The sequence below is a fragment of the Aythya marila genome, assembly GCF_965140915.1.
Source record: "Aythya marila genome assembly, chromosome: 13".
NCBI lineage: Eukaryota > Metazoa > Chordata > Aves > Anseriformes > Anatidae > Aythya > Aythya marila.
Window position 1 is genome coordinate 16407932 of NC_139054.1, and position 16477 is coordinate 16424408.

General features: G+C 45.9%; 1 protein-coding gene across 4 annotated transcripts in view; it reads right to left on the reverse strand.

Annotated features, from left to right (window-relative positions):
• Positions 1–2304: 2304 nt before the first annotated feature.
• The window catches only part of LOC309883196 (ligand of Numb protein X 2-like), a 32029-nt gene continuing 17856 nt past the window's right edge, over positions 2305–16477 (reverse strand). For 3 of the 4 annotated variants that reach the window (XM_082771094.1, XM_082771096.1, XM_082771095.1), the window contains exons 5-10: positions 15527–15895; positions 12826–13008; positions 11158–11332; positions 10785–10995; positions 5947–6105; positions 2305–4668 (exon numbers count right to left, since the gene is read on the reverse strand). In XM_082771094.1, the coding sequence (XP_082627220.1) occupies positions 4533–4668; positions 5947–6105; positions 10785–10995; positions 11158–11332; positions 12826–13008; positions 15527–15895 (1233 nt within the window). In that variant the 3' untranslated portion in view covers positions 2305–4532. The remainder of the gene's footprint in view (positions 4669–5946; positions 6106–10784; positions 10996–11157; positions 11333–12825; positions 13009–15526; positions 15896–16477) is intronic. The other variant, XM_082771093.1, reaches the window with a different exon arrangement.

Genomic DNA, 16477 nt, shown 5'->3' on the forward strand with positions numbered 1-16477 from the left:
TTGATATTTCAAACTGTCTTAAATCCTTGCCCTAAAACAACGTGGTTCTGAAACTTTACATATTTTTTGTATTGTAACCTTGCAAGTTTGAGTATCACGTGAAGCTTAAAATTGTAGAGACTCGAGCTGGTACAGCACTATGATAACAGTTTATATGCTATGACGGTGCGTTTGGTGGGTCATTAACTGCAAAACCTATGGGGAGAAGAATAAAGTGTGGGGTTGGTTTTTTTTCTGTTTGTTTTGTTTATTTTTAATGTATTTTTTTTTTAATATGCTTTGAGGTCCTGGGAAATGCACGTGCGGTGGGGAGGTGTGTGCAGTGAACCAGAATTAAAGGGCAGGGCCCACAAACAGGCTTCAAAGCGTTCCGCCCTCCGCAGCCAGGTCAGCAGTCTGGCAGAGCACCGTGAGTTAGGAATTGCAGCATCTCCAGGCATTGCAGGAGGTTTGCTGAGAGCTGGGGGAGCTGCAGGAACCCCAGCTCCTGGCCTCAAGCAGGAGGCGTGAGGGGATGTGTCCTGCCGTGCCCCTCCTCTGGCCAGGGCCGGGGGCTGCGTTGTGGCCACCCCATAGCTCTCAGGAGCTCGGGATGGGGCGTGTGGAGGAGAAATCAAAACGAAAGTGGTGAGAAGGATTCAGAATGCTTGGTGCATGCAGTCTGGCAACATACTGCTGTCTCGCATCACTCGTGTGTCAGTGCTGGCTCAGGCCACAGTTCCACCTGTGTTTTGGGCTGGTTGAGGCAGTTTCTGCCTTGCCCCCTGTCCCGTGCCAGCACCGTGTGGTGATACAGAAGCAGGATTTGGCTGAAAGTCGTGCCGGGAGCACACGGCTGTGGTTCAGCAGGGTCCTTTCCTTGGTTCGATTTGTAGCTGCCTGAACACTTGTGCTGGCCCAGTGCAGAGGAGTGATGGGAATAAGTGACAGGGAGCACGAGCCAGCCCTGCTGCTGCCACCCCAGCACTGTGCTGCTGAGCGTGCCCCCACCCCTTTGCACTGCTGGGGACTGTCAGGAGGGAAAGGGGCCAGGAATCCTTCCCTTGCCTCCGTGTATTCTGTAATTATGACATTTGATTTTTTTTTTCCAGAACATGATCTCTGAGATCGCTAGGGCAGCTAGCAGCAAAGGAAGTGCCAGGCAGTGACCCCCAGCCCAGTCTGAGCTGTTTTTTTGCCTGTCTTGAATCAGGGGAAAATGCTTGTCAGTAGAATTTGATGCTAAGGTAAGTGTAGGGTTTGGCCCCCCAGCCAGTTGAGGTCTGTGTGGTGCCTCTCCAGGGGTGGATAGAGCCACCCTGCATCCAGTCCCCTTCTCTCTTGGGGTGTGTGTGGAGGGGACAGAAGCTACTCATCCCCTAAATAAGCATAATTAATAAAGTCACCACATCCAGCCTGCAGCCCTCTGCCTGAGAGAGGGGACAGGATCTCGACTGAAGAGTCACTGCTTCAAGTTCCTTCCATCTGTTTGGGAATGGTTTTTCAGAACTGGACACAAGCCTTTCACTGATGTTAGTAGGGCTGTAAATTTAAGGGAAATAGCCTTATTCTGCTGAAATAAACGGCTGAAATGATTGCCTTTGGGGTATCAGAGATGTATAAATGTGGGGCTCTGGAAATCTTCAGTTAGATCAGGTAATTATTGCAGGCTTCATGATGGTGTTTCCCAGGGATACTGAGAAGTGACTCCAGTAATTTTCACAAACAAGGCCAGTTCTTGGGCTGGTGACATCAGAATTTGGGAGGGACCAAATAGTGAGATGGAAAACAGGCCTCTGCCGTACCGCGCGCAGAAGGTACATTGCTGAGAAGGTAAACTTGGGTCAGAGAGGGACACTTGCATGGGTCTTGTCACCCCAAGCCTCAGCCAGCTTACCGTGGTGAGAAGGCAGCTCAGGGAACGCCAGTGAGGTGTTCAGCTCCTGGCAGTGCACAGTGGGCACAACATTAAGGAGGAGAGAGGGCAATCTCAGTTCTGTTGTACAGCTTCTCCTTTCCTTATGGCACTGGCATCTTTCTGCCCTTCGAATCAGGGATGTTTTGCACTGCAGCAGTGGAAATCATGACAAAGCTAACTGCTGCCCCTGGCCCAGGCATGCAGCCCCTCCAGGAGCACCAGCAGCAGCCCCGTAGCTGCTGAGCTGTGCAGCAAGCTGGATCAGGGAGTTAAGCCTCATTAAATAAAGCTTTATTTATTCCCTGGGTTAGCTTTTCAGTCCAGGCGATTCTGAGCCCTGTGGGCAGCAGTGACATAGCTGAGGGAAATGGGTATGTGGGAGTTGTTTTTGTTCTTTTTTGTTGTTTTGTTTTTCTCTAGTCACAGCATATTTCTGGATAGTCGAGCTCCTGTCCTGGGAGAAGCACAAGACAATTGCACTGCTTCCTGCTTGGCAAGGTCAGTTTCTTGAGGCCTCTTGCTGAAGTGACCTATTCTGGGACATTAGCTGATAAGAAAAAAAAGTTTAAAAAAAAATACAGCACACACATACATAATCCACTGTTGGTTTTCAGTAATATTAGAATAATTTATAAAGGCATTAAAACAAATCCAACATTTATTAACAAATTGATCTTGGGAACAGTACTTAATTACTAGGACATTTTGGTGAAGTTGAAGGCACCTTGAAACGAGATGGAATAATAGTAAAAATCATGCTGCCTCCCGCAGCATCCCCTTCATTTACACTGTCTGACCACCTTCCGCGGGGCTTTTTCCTACTGTACTTTATACAAATGACATCTGATACTACTCAGTAGGAACGGCCCTCTTTTCTATCTACATATTTACTGTTCCCTACCAGGCACAGATTTTGTACCATGGTAGGAAAGAGACAAAACCTGCTTCGTGTTCCCTTGTGTCAGATGCAGGTCGAGTGACCGGTTTTCCACAGGCGCATTTCTGACTTCTGAATTATTTCACTCTCACCATTCACTAGGAACAACAGGAAAAAAGACCCCAGAGCCCAGCTGGCCACACACTGTTTCTGCTGTCAAAGTCCATAGCAGTATTTGTCAACCAAACAAAGAGGCCACACTGTGTGCCAGGGAAGCCTTTGTAACAATTGGATTCTAAGCTATTTCTGTATAATAGGCCCTGATAACAGGCCCTGCTATATACTGCCTTCAGCCAACAGCCAGAGGAAGCGAAGTCACTCTGAATGTAAACAGCTAAATCATCTAGCAAGGAACAGCTCTACTCTGCTGTAATAGCTAATTACGAAGTTGCCAGCCCTACAAAAAGCACTGCTTAAGACAATGATGGGCACGTATCCGCAGTCAATTCACTACAAGAAGGAATTATTCATTCTAGATAGCATCTTAGAGGGGGGAGAAGCTCCTTTGATTCTTACAATCTGAGCTGGCCCCATAAAAGGTACAGCAGAAAGAGCATCCGAGGAAAGATCTCTCTTAATTCAACCTGATTTGAGAAAGATCTGTCGTTTCTACTGCTGATTAACAACCTTCTTAAAAAAATAAAGGGAATTGCTTCATGTACAGTTTCCAGGTAGGAAGTTAGCAACATGGCTTCGTTTCTCGCATTCTAAATTTTAACTATACAGTGCATTTAAGCTGAAGCCAAACTGGGCACACTATCCTGGAGGTAGCTTATTTCATACAGTTGGTACAATGAGGCTGAGGCAGCCTCTGCCCCACTGCCTCAACTCTGCCTCTGACCACTGGGAAACTCTGATTATAATAAATCGCTTCCTGGGACAGAGGTTTCTCACAAGCAGACCTGTTTACTTAGTCACCTGCTTTCTGTGAGAAAAGCTGGTCATTTTATCAGGTCTTAAAACCAGGGAAGCCAAGCTGAGAAAGGGGATGAAAATCAAATTCCTCATCTCTGATACCTGGTGATAGGACCTTCATACAAGTCAACACAGCTCTACTGTGCTAATTTGGCAGCTCTTCAGCTACCAGCTGAGTTATGATTTTTTTTTGATGAATAAAAACGTCCATTACATTCCAGTAACATAACACCATTAGGACTGGGGGCAGTAGGATCAGCTTATTTGGTCTGCATCCTTAAAACTTTATTAGTGGCTTTTAAAAACATCTGAAATCTATGTCCAATAGGGCAGTTAGGGAGAGAGAGACCAGTAGTCAAAGTGTATTCTTAAACTAGCAAGGGAAATAGGACAGTCACATCTGTTTCAACCTGTTCAAAACATTAAATAAAAAGCAGGTCGCTACAACTGAAGAAAATGCCTCAAAGTAAAGATGGCTACTTTGTAGAGAAACACCGAAAAAATGTCTCTCTCTGCAGCACTAGTACTGAGAGGCTTTAACAAGTCCAGGAAGCTACAACTGTTCTGATTTACCGTAACTTTGAATCTAACGCTCAGAGTTGGTGGTAACCTCAGCACAGTAAAGAAATGTTTTCTCCAATAATGAAGTGAAGTCTCCCCTGACAATACACAGTATAGCAAGAGTTCCACATTCCCTCCCTGTGTCACGTTGAGTTTAGCATGATGGTCAACAAATATCTGGTACCCAAGATGATATTTGAAGCTGCTGCATGGTTTGAGCTTTCACACAAGGCTTCCTGGCCAGGATACCACAGTAAGCGTAACTTTATTCCTTTGCTCCTTCAGCATTGGGATTAGTTCCGAGTTGCTCATTCCGATTGCTGGTACTCCATTTACTGCCACTATTTCATCTCCACACCTAATCAGAAGACAGGAAATATGCTTGTCAAGACTTAATTTATTAACATTACACCCCGGGACCCCAAGATCATCTGTCCTACCTTATACCAAGATCATAAACTTGTTGAAGTGACTTCTTAATTATAAAGATAAAAGGTTAGGGGCAGGAAGAGAACGGATGCAAGCACAGTGAGCGGCTGCAGACAGAGGCTCAATTCTGAGTCAGAGGGCAAGAGAAAAGGAGGACAGTGCTGGTACTTGTGTGGCACAGCACTGAAGGGCGTCAGGAGCACAACTGGCTGGCCTGGCAGCAGAGGGAAAAGTTAAAACAAATTTATGTTGATAAACGCATTGACCACCAGGGTCTCTTCCAGCTACCTGACCAGCCCGTGCTAAGGTGAAGTGCTGACAAGGCCAAGGCATTGTCACGCTCCAGCTCAATACAGGAGAGGCTTCCAAGTCTGCCTGCTTTGCCCAGCTCTGCAGCACACCCAGCTATCTCCCACTGGCTTGTGCAGTTCAGCTGCAAGGACGTGAGGTGCCAGAGCTAGCCTGGTACCTTCAAGTGTCAGAGGGAAAGAGCCTTGCTCCCATAGCACTCAAACAGCACACCCAGTCCTCCACCAAGGCTCTGAGCCAGCTCTGTTCTTCCATACTCCTCAGGGGAGAAAAGCCTGACTCACTACCCTGAAGCTCTGACCCCTAAAAGAGCCTCTTTTTTTAATTGTACATTATTTAGTTATTTAACAGTATGACGTTTGCTGCATGCTTGCAGAGGAGCTGGTTCCTGGAGATAATGCTGCAGTCGAGTTCTCTGGGGGCCTCCAGCTCCGCTACTCACAGCTCCGCTCACTGTGATCACTAACAGGTCAGCAAGGCTAGTTTTAATTTTCTCTACACTTGGAGGGCTTTTGGTGCTTGCATTGAGATCATATCTTCATAGCCCAAAAGCTTTTATACTCAGAAGCCTCCAACATTAAGCTTGAACATCCCCCTTCTAGCTTTATTTAATTACTCAGTTAAAACCTTTACAGTCCTTTAAAATACAAGTTAATTCCTTTTAGTTGGTAGTTGCACTTTTATAGAAAAACCCAAATGCTCATTAAAACAGGACTCTGTTACAACTCTGGTGACAGAATTAACTGCACAAGTGAATGTCTAAGAGCTTGAGGTCATTAACTTTTAGTTCAGCTAGCTGAAAGGGTAAAAGACCCTCAGGAAAACAGTGCATGCTGCCATAAGCACCAGAGCGTTTCTGACTTAAACACCAGAGACCCCGAGGATGGCCCATACGTACTTCAGTCTCCTGTCTCGGAAGGCGGGAGTCCCAGGCACTATGGTTTTGATGAAGAATGGCTGGTTTCCTTTGCTCTCCTCAAAGCCTCCAACAATGCTGAAGCCCCAGCTTTCCAGGTTACCTTTGCTAAGGACAATATCTTGACAGCAGTGAAGGTAGCTGCAAAGATAAGAACGGTCAAAACCAGAGATAGATCGTGTGTGTTTCAGAGAAAGCAGGCTTGTGTTTTCCCTTGCACAAGGTGCAGCTAAGGAACAGCCTCATCTTTTTTTTTTTTTTTTTTTTGTTTTATGGACTACAGGCAACCCCTCTGCAAAGTGCTTTATGGGGTAACTCTCAAATCTGAAGATGCCAATCTTTTAGAGGTCTTTTCTCAGTCCTGCCAGTGCTAGTTCAAGAGTTAACAGAAAACAGCAATGCTCTCAAAGGGTTTGTGACCTGAAAAATTCATGAATTCACTTTAGAATAACATCATGAACATCATTTTTCATGAACATGAACAGAATCAGACAAAAGCAAATGAACTGTAAACAGCACTGCTAGACCCCATTCAGTTGATGGGAATTGAGCTTTTTATTCTGCATGTATGCTACGTGCCTGGTACAACAAAGGCAGTCAGCAGCCATATATCACTGATGGAAAGCAAACAAAACGGGGTGAGGCAGCCTTTCTGCTACTGCCTTCCAATCAGAATATGAAAGGTCTTTCCTGCAGGACTCCTGTGTACAGTACCAGGCTCCTTGGGGAGCAACTGCAGATCACTGTATGCTAACCCCAGCCCCGACCTCTGTCTTCTGAGTGAGCCTGGAGTAGGCTGCAGTGCTGAGACCGCCTTGCAGGATGCATTGAATAAGCGCTAACAGCGCTCATTCCCCGAGTTTGCATTGAATAAGCGCTAACAGCGCTCATTCCCCGAGTTTGCAGCACAAACGCACACAAAGCCTTCATGAGGCGCCTGAAAAGGTGTGTCAGGAGCACAGGCAAACAGCTCCGGTGCTCTGGCTCGCAGTCAGGTTAAGTTCTGGCACCAACGTGCTGCCACACTGTGTGAAACTGCTGTGGATCACCCCACTGAGGTATTCCAGCAGCTAAACTTTTCCTAATAAACGTTTTTGCCTCAAGGGTTTTGCTTGAGCAGTTTGCAGGTGAGTTTCAGATTTCAAAAGCCTTCTCACAGTTAACTTCTCACTGAGAGAAAGATCCAATTATCTACTTTCAAACTGTAATTTACTTTTGTACAAGTTCTTCACACACAAACATGGGACGACCCAGCTGCAGCGTACTGCTACCTCCAGTTTTCTTCTACTGGTATTGTACAACTGTAGTATTGTACAGCTATGACAAATACACATGGCATCTAGTGCAAATAAATAGCCCAGAGTATAAAAGTGCTACTTCAGCATGAAACATAAATGAACATTGGATACATTCACCAAGAGCTGAACAAGGCTTTGCTCAAAATTCACTTTCCATATGAAAAAGGGCTTTTAAGAAGAGAAACATTAATTCACCATAGTGGAAAATGACTGTGGGAAAAAAATTCTAGACTTTACAGAAAGTAAAGGTGCAGATTTTATCCTGGCAAGCTCCCTGCTGGATCTGCATCCCTTCCAGAGCTTATGGAATGCACTGCTCCAGCGGGGCCACAGCAGGGAGCACCTGAAGGTCATTACAGGGAGAGCTGAGGCTTCGGGGAGACTGGCTTCAGATAAACCTCGAGGGAGAGGGCGAGGGGAATACTGCTTTTCCACCCCCTTGGGAATTAAGCCATGCCCAGTGGTTGTGGCTGTTTCAAGAGCCAAAGCTTTTACCGAGAGCGGACAACTCAACCTTCAGGATTCAGTGTGCAGTGAGTTATGCCACCACCCCCCAAACAGTGCTTTGAGATGGTATTTTATGCAGTGAGTATGTGGTGTTTAACATAACACCATGAAGAAATCGAGTAAAGTCCCTATGCTGTCTTCTGTGACACATACAGTGCTCATGATAAACATTCCACAGCAATAATTAGTAGTGTGTAATTAACTTGAAACGCTCACCACCACCAATTACAAACAAAGCAAAGAATGGAGAAAGAGTAAAAGTTTATAGGGACAGTTGGGCTGCCCACAGTAGTAACACAAGAGAAAAAAAGCCAGAAACACACCAGCCACCTGATTTGGTAGAGCCAGTACTTGTTGCCTGGGGCTAGCGGGAGAATTACCACACTGCCCTCTTACAGCAGGGGATGTTTGTGTCTTCCCCAGGTGTGTGGCCATGGGCAGAGATGGAAGCTTACACACCAAATGCTCTGGTATTGAAGAGTTTTTCCTTTAGGAGCAGCGTGACCAAAATACTTGTGTATTCCCTCTGTTACTCAGGGTCCCAAGAAGGGTGCAGGACCAGGGCTGTAATCTCTCCGAAATCCCTTTGGCACCAGCAGTCTGTCACGTAAGCCAGGTTCTGCAGAACGGGCTACCGGGGCTCTGCAGCTCAGTGACAGCACGGCCCCTGGTGAGCGGGCATCACAGACAGCATTTGATGCAAACAAAACCCAACCACCCAGATCCAAGAATCAAGGCTAGGATTCAGCACCATAGGCTCAAGCGTTGCAACAACCAAACGCATTTCTCTAGCCTTGAGCGCCAACTTTGACTCCAGCCTTTCAGCGTTAAGAGTTTCCTCTAAGGAAGATGAAAGGATTTTTCTGCTGGATCAGAGCAGCAGCTGCAAAAAAAAAAAATGCTGAACAAAAACCAAAATCCCACATGCCATCAGCAACAAGCTTTAAGCTTTCACAGTTTTAGCAAAATGTTTTAGCACATGGAGGCCATGTCTCCTTTAGCAGGGCAGCCCAACATGGACAGATCTGAGTGAAACAACTGGTGCATTTCAAGGTCCACTTCTGTAACACTTGAGGGGATTTTCTGTAATCTAGTGTTAATGTGGGACGCAAGGTAAAGGCTCTGTTAGTGCCAGAGTGCCAGGCACCAACAGAGGAATAGGAATTGCTCTGAAGCTCTTCTGGTTTAGTCCTATCCAAAAGGAACCCAGTTTGAGTGGGTTGAGACCTGGGCCAACCTAAAATGCTAGCACAGGGGCACCCCGAACATTTCCAGCTGGCAAACAAGGGTGCCACTTCAGTTCCAGCATTCTCAAGTAACAATTCAAAAACAACAAAAAAAATGATTTTGCCAGTCACATGATGTCAAATGGTATCAGTAATTTGCTTAGATTAAAAAAACAGTTCATTTGTAGGGGCTTTTATAAATCATTCTGTGGAGGACCAGCTAGTTGCTACCAGGTCTTATAAGAACATGGGAAAATGAGTGAGGAAACACAAGAAAAAATTACAGCCACTTCTATTACTGGAAACAAGAAGGAAAATTTTGTCAGATCCTAAAGGTCAGAACAAGAAAGGAAGACTGAAGAGCAGAAACGGCATCTGAAATCATTGCTCCTTGCTTCAGTAGTGAGACAGTGACAGGCAAAGGAAGGGAAGTCAACGTTGATACCAGCAGCAAAAATTGCTCAGGCAAGGTATTTAATGGCAGGTAACATCAGCCTTGAGACGAAGGCAGGTTACCAACAAGCAAAGAGTGGACTCCAGTCCCTGCAGCGGAAAGTGTGTTGAAGCTGTGAGCCAGCAGACATCCAAATACATTGGAGAAGAAATAAGGGAGAAAGTGCAGCCAGTTTTTGCCTCTCTGTACTTCACTGCATAAGCACCCGTGAGGCACAAACATCAGCCAGCATCTGAGGACTTGTACACGGGTTTGGGCTACGCAGGCACAGCTCGAACTAGTTCCTGCTAGGCCTGCACAGAGCAGATCCCTGGGACAGCGGAGGAAGCTGCGAGGATGGTGCTGACTACGAGCCAAGCTACAAGTGCTTGAGACAGAAAGCTACCTTCCTTGGGCTGTTTTGTTTAGCATTTACAGGCTGCTAAGTAACACAAGGGTAACGTAACTAGAGGCTTTGTCTTTAGAAGAAGGTTAGTCTTTCTTCTTCCAGGTGCCTTAAGAAACAAGGTTGTAAATAACCTGAGCTTCCCACAAAAGGGTTTGGCTTTGCCATTCATCTCCTGCGTGATCCTTCTCCAGTCAGCTGACATGACAACAGATCTTATCTTTTGTGGATGAATGTACTTTCATGAAACTGCAAAAGCGAGCAAATTAGAGGTTCACTTCTCCAGAAAGGAGATAGAAATCCAGGCTTCTAATGCCCCAGCCCTGTCACATGGAATATACCATATTGCTGCTAAAATCTGTGCTAAGTCCATGGTCCAAAGCTTTGTGCAGGAGAACTCAGCCATTCAGAATTGTTTGTGCTTCACGCTAAAGATCACACGATTACAACAGCCAAAAAGAATTAGACTGAAAGAATGCCCCTAAATGAGATGACCAGATTAGAGGCTATAAAGCAGCACAGATATCTGCTGGCCTCTAATGCAATCCAGAAAGAGCCACAGTGATTTCAGTTAATGGTATTTTAGCAGGGATTGTTTCTAGGATTACTGTTTCAATCAGTGCCTCAAATGCCAAAATGTGTTTCGTTTTTTGTGTCAATTCTCTTAGGGGGAGAGAGGGAAAAAAAAAAAGTATTCAGGAACCTCTGAAAACTGTACTGCGCAAGAGAAGTGGAAGAACAACGGGTCACACTGGAAAAAACAGTTGAACTTCCTTGTGCATTCATTATACTGTGATCTCACTGACGAATGAGGCTTTCCTCTGCCTCAGAGTGAACAAGAATACTGGTAATGCTTCCAAGTCAACCCACAAAGCAATTAATTTCTAGTGTTTGAGTTCAAAGTCAGCTCTGTGATTGAATAACTCTCTACAGTCACCAAACAAACGTACCTAGGCAATCCGAGCCACGTGATCCAGAGGGGAGACCAGCTGAATCCTCGTTCCTTGATGTCCAGAGAGGGATCTGTTGAGTCTGATGCAAGGATTTCCAAGGCTTTCAGTACAACCGAGTGGGAAGCTGCATTAGATTTCAGTGCTGAGACAGCTTCGTAGTAGTTAAGATGAGTCAAATCGATGCCATTTATGCTCAGAAGTATATCTCCTGTTGGGTAAATAAGACAGGATTATTGCAAACCTTTTGCTACGAAGCCCATTTCTACCTCAAGGTCTCATGTGTAACCCTGCTTCCACCTTCACTTTAGGGTGCAAGTCCAACTTTCACTTAAAAACAGGTCCTGAAGTATAAAGATCTGAGTCTCCTTACCTCGCTTGATTTTGCCATCCCTGAAGAGGCACCCAATGGGCTGCACGCTCGTTACATATATAGGGAGCTTGTTTTTGTTATCCCTTCCACCTCCGATTGTTATTCCTAAAGACTCTTTTGGTTCCTTTTTTATTGCAACTGTCTTCTCATGAGTTACATATCCCTGAGGTAAATCCTACAGAAGAACGACAGTACAATATACAGATTCGTTAATGCAATTAACGTGAGAAGCCCAGATCCAGAACAATGACAGAACATCCTGCCTCTTTAATCCAGAGCATTTCGGCAACGTTGCCAGATGGCAAAGGCAGCTTCTCTTGTACTTGCTCTGGGTGGAAACGCTGCTCTGTATTCCCAAAGTGCTACCAGCAGGACTGAGGCACCACTGTCTGGGAAATGAAGCCGCTCCCTGCAGTCCCACATCTGTTTGCTGTAAGGAGGCACTCGATGAGGGGTGGCCTCTCAAGGCCACGTGTATCAAGCCATCAGCCCCTTGCTGGCTACTACTAGATTGGGATCAGTAACTTGTATTATCCACTCTGAGTCACTTTGTTTCTCGTGCATGACTTAAAAGGTTCACGTAAACTCAAGTTTACAGTGTTTACATTAGAATAACCACATACCCTGATTTCTGCTCATCAAGCCAGCATGACACAGATGGATAAAACAGACAAGGAGGAGATATTTTCCAGATCCAGTATACAAAACAGAAATCAAAACTTGAAGATGCTGATGAAGATGGCCAGCATCCTTAGAGAGAACGTCTAGTGATTATAATGGTATTATTTAAAGTTTAAATACCAGGATTTATTGTTTCCCTGTTAGTTTGCACATAGTTGCAGATGCAAATTGGAGGTAAAATCAGGTTTTTCAGGACAAACAAATCAATATTTTTCAGGACACGCGTTTTTGGACGACACTAGCATCTTTGTTTTTCAGGTTGTAGTGAAAGCACACTCCAGCAGGTGCTGTAGATACAATATGTAAATGGCAGACCGCTGTTTACACCAAGGCACCACACTCCAGCCATCTGTGGCAGCTGCTCACTAACCTCCAGAGGCGTTTAATCGCATAAGTCTGGGCGGTTTCAGAACGTTTTCTCACTGAAGTGGTAGCTCTAGACATGGGGCAAACCTCCACGGGGACAACAGACTGGCAACTCTCCCCCTGTGGGGTATTCTTATAACGTGTAAATGGATGGCAGATGCACCACTGAAGTCACACATGCATGTATTACACTGTAGTGCTCCTGTATTTTTTACTTCTATTGCATAGAGCTGTCTAGCTCCTAACCAGAAGCATAACTCAGTATCATTGTGCAGTACTCCAAATGTGTCGTGCTTTATGAATTTCAAGAAGCCCAGTGCTGGCACTGTTAAGTGTCTCACGGATGGTAAATTTCCCGTGGCCCTTTCCAACAAGGAGGGTTTAAACACTTTCTGAATCAACATTAGAGACTTCAGAGGAAATTCTGACATGTTTTTCTTGGTAGATGACAAATACTCAGTTTTCCAGTACTGATAGCCAAAAACCTGCTGCTTTTCAACAGCCCAAGAAGAAAAGGAGCTACTGGTCGGTCTTACGTGACAAATAACTATCACAGAGCTAAAACAACAGACCTACAGTCCAAGAGTAACCAGTGCTTTTGCTGTTATTTACAAAGCTTACTTTCTGGTAGGTAGACTTTCGCCTGTAGTGATTCTGGTCTAGTCTCCTCCGATGGTGCACTGGGCTTCCTCCATTGCTGCTGCTGCTGCTGCTGTTGTTCGACGTGCTGCCATCTTCCCCTGGGTCCAGCAGCTGCACACCTGGCTGCCTCAGGACCACGAAGTTCACTCTTGATTCACTGGTCTGTCAGGAGAAGCAAAGAGAGGGTCTGAAACCATGAGATGGCAAGGTCCCCTCACGGTTTGTGGAGCACCTTGGTTTTGTGACTGTTGGTTTTGAAAACCATCCACTCTGTGAAAAAGTAAACACCACATCTCCACACGTATCCATAAACGGAGCTACTTAAAAAAGTGATGCTGGTGATTAAGTTTAACTAACAAACGCAGATGAAGGCAAAACTCAAGTTCAAAATAAATCAGAAACAAGGGGAGAGCCCCTGTCATTTTCTTGGGAAAAGAGAAGGAGAGGCATCGTTTTCCACAGAGGGTCTGAAACAGATCTATGCAATGTGATGCATAGAAAACTGGGAAGAGCTGCAGAATTCTATGGTGAAAAGAATAAAGGAATTAGAAAATGTTAGAAGGAAAAGGAGCATAGTCAGGCTTCATTCCTGCCTCTGTTCCCCACAGATGCCAAAAAAAAAGGAGGCAGAAAGGGACCATCACTTCTTCCACTTCAGTACAAGTAACCAGAATGGCGCATTGCAATGCAAAATGAACAGAGCCACAACACTGACTGATCCACACAATGGGCGACCACGATAAAAGTCCTGGATGCTTTTTCTTCTACTGTAAAGAAACTTGTTAAAGCTCTTCCCCTCCCAGCTTATTCGCGATGCCTATTGTTCAACATCTCCCACCCATTTTTCCCCAGAGTACCTGAAGACATTACCTTTTGTCTAAGACTGCTGCCAATTAAACACTAAAGCAGCTGTACGCCTGGCCTTGGCAGAACCACAGGGAAAGCATTCACTATTGTTACTGCTCCTCTGTCTGAAGGAACGAACTAAATTAATCTGACAAAACCTTATTGTGAAGGACTCCATTGGGGTAAAGCCTATGTGCTCTCTTGGGACGTTTCCTGCAGCAGATGAGTGAAGTGGAGTTGCTGCTCCCACTTTTCCACACGGGATCCTGCTCCCCTGGTGCCACAGCACCACGCAACAGTGAACTCCCTGGCCTGGGAAGAGGCACTGGATCAGCTGCTCTGGTTTTGTTGTTGTTTTGGATGGTTGGGGTGTTTGTAGAGTAAAGATGAGGGTTTTTTGAAATGAAGTTTTAAGGAGTCTCTCCAAAATCATTTCAGGGTGCAATTTCTTCCAGACAAGTTGGCACACATCTGTGTCTCCGTGAAAGATACTGTAAATATTGCATCCTGAGCTGGGGATGTGCCCTCCCCTTCACCCCAGAGTACCAGACTATGTACAGTGCATAGTATATATATTATAGGTGCAAATAGTATTTTACAATACGGGTGGAAGGACTCTTTTCTCCAAATGGTTTGCAATCAAAATTAAAAAGAAGTTTAACCCATACTTTTAATTAGCTGTCAGAAGAACAGATGTTTGGAAGACTCGCCGTTTTACAGAACGTCACTTCAAAAGGAATTCAGCCCCCAAGCCCTCTGAAGTCAGTTGTGGGACTTTTGTTACTAGTTTCAGTGGGATCAGAAGAGGGTCCCTCATGCAGGAGTTATGCTTGCACACTACTACAGAAATACAGCAGCACTTGGGATGCGAGCAAAATTCTCATGGGCCATTGTATGGAATCATATCAATAACATAAAAAAGGATCTCAGAACTGGAACCCTGCTGTTTCTCTTCTATTCTCCCACTCCACTGTGCTCTCCTTTGCTGACTACCAGGAAGAGAACTGGCTCTCCCTTACCCAGCTGACCTCAGATCCTTCCCGGGACATAAACAGTGTGGGATCAGATGTATTGTGTCAGGATCTCCAGATAAAAACAAACAAGGTCACCGCCTAGGAAGATAAAGAATTTTAAAACTGACCTACTTGACATTGGCTGCACACGTAGCAGTCCCTATTCCTGAACCAAAATTCCTTGCCAGCTCTGTTCACCGAAACATTTGGCATGCTGCAATAACAACAAACTCCTGTTGTGCAGGAAAAGACCACCTCTCTGCCACCATTTTAAGTACTGTAGGAGGTTTTTAGTCTGTGATGCCCCATGTTGTTTTCTAGACTCCCTTCCCAAATACAGGTAAAATGGGGAATCCTACAGAGAATTTCAAATCAATCAAAATGGTTCTGCCCTGTGTGGGCAGCCTGTCACATTCCCCAGCAGACGTCTTCAGTTGGATTGCTAGAAGGACAAGAGGCTATCCTGATCTTTGCTGGTCCCTACAGATGATGTACACGGCCATTCTGCAAGAAGGGCTCCACGCCACCACGCCACAGGGGCGATCCCATTGCCTCAGCTGAACTGAAGTGCCACAAGCAGCCGCCTCGCTTCAGACTCATCAGAGGTGACTCACGGTGTGTTCCTACTCTTCATGTTTATCCCATTTGGAAGCAGTGCTTCCCACACATCTGCAGGGAAGCCGCTTTCCCAGAGGGATCTCAGGGAAGGCAGGTCGCTCCCGCGTGTTCTGTTAGCCCTTGGGTCAGAGCAGGAGCCCTGCCATCAGTGCAGGCAGCTGCAGTGTCATTAGCCACACAACTTCAGCCGCGTTATCAATTACCTGGATTATCTGTGCTGCAGTCTCCGGCGTTCCTTGCCTCAAATCCTGGCCGTTTATAGACAGGACTCTGTCATTCCGACTCAGCTTTCCATTTTTGGCTGCCAAACCTCCCTCTAACAAATCCAGAATAAAAATCCCTGCCTCATCCGTCTTCCTGATCAGTTTGATTCCCAAGGGTTCGGACCGGTCTCTCTTGACCAAGGTGACGTGGATCACTTCCCGGTTGGTAGCAGAAGTGGAATCCTGCTGTGCAGTCTTGTTGGAAAAACCCTTCTCCTGCAGGACCATGAGGTGGAGAACAGGACCTGGGTGGCGCAGGAAGGAGACAGCCTGGCAGTGAGTCACACTGCTGATGTTGACACCATTCACCTAGAAAGACAAACAAAGCAGAGTCCCTCATCAGAAGCTCCATAATTTAGGCATTCTCTGCAGCATAGAACAGCGCAGAGCTGGAGGCAGGATGTACAACTCCCTGTGCGGTGCCGCGACTGAAGCATCTGCTGCGAGCACACATTAGAGAGCAGAGCTTTCTAAAACAGAATGCAGAAGAAAGCAGATGAAATAAGGCCATCGGTGATGGCAAACAGCTGAGTAGTGGTGAGACCAAACAACACAGCTAACAAATCTGAAACTGCAAAATATGAAGTGATGGCATCTATGAACTGCTTTCCGCTAACTTCCAGCATTCAGTGCACACTTGGAGGAGAAAAGCCAAATGGGAGACTGCCCATCCTCACTCGAAAAGTGGCCCACCATCTGCACAACAGCTGGAATCATCACCCTAACCACGCTGTTACCAAGGTAACCCTGAAAAGCTAGTGTTCACTTTGTTGTCACATGAGACTCTGTAGGGTCCCTTTAGGATATTGGTCAGGCTGCCAAGTGTGGGGAGCTGCCCTGCGTACAGCCCAGTCAGGATGGAGAGGTGTGCAGGTAGACTGGCCAACGTGC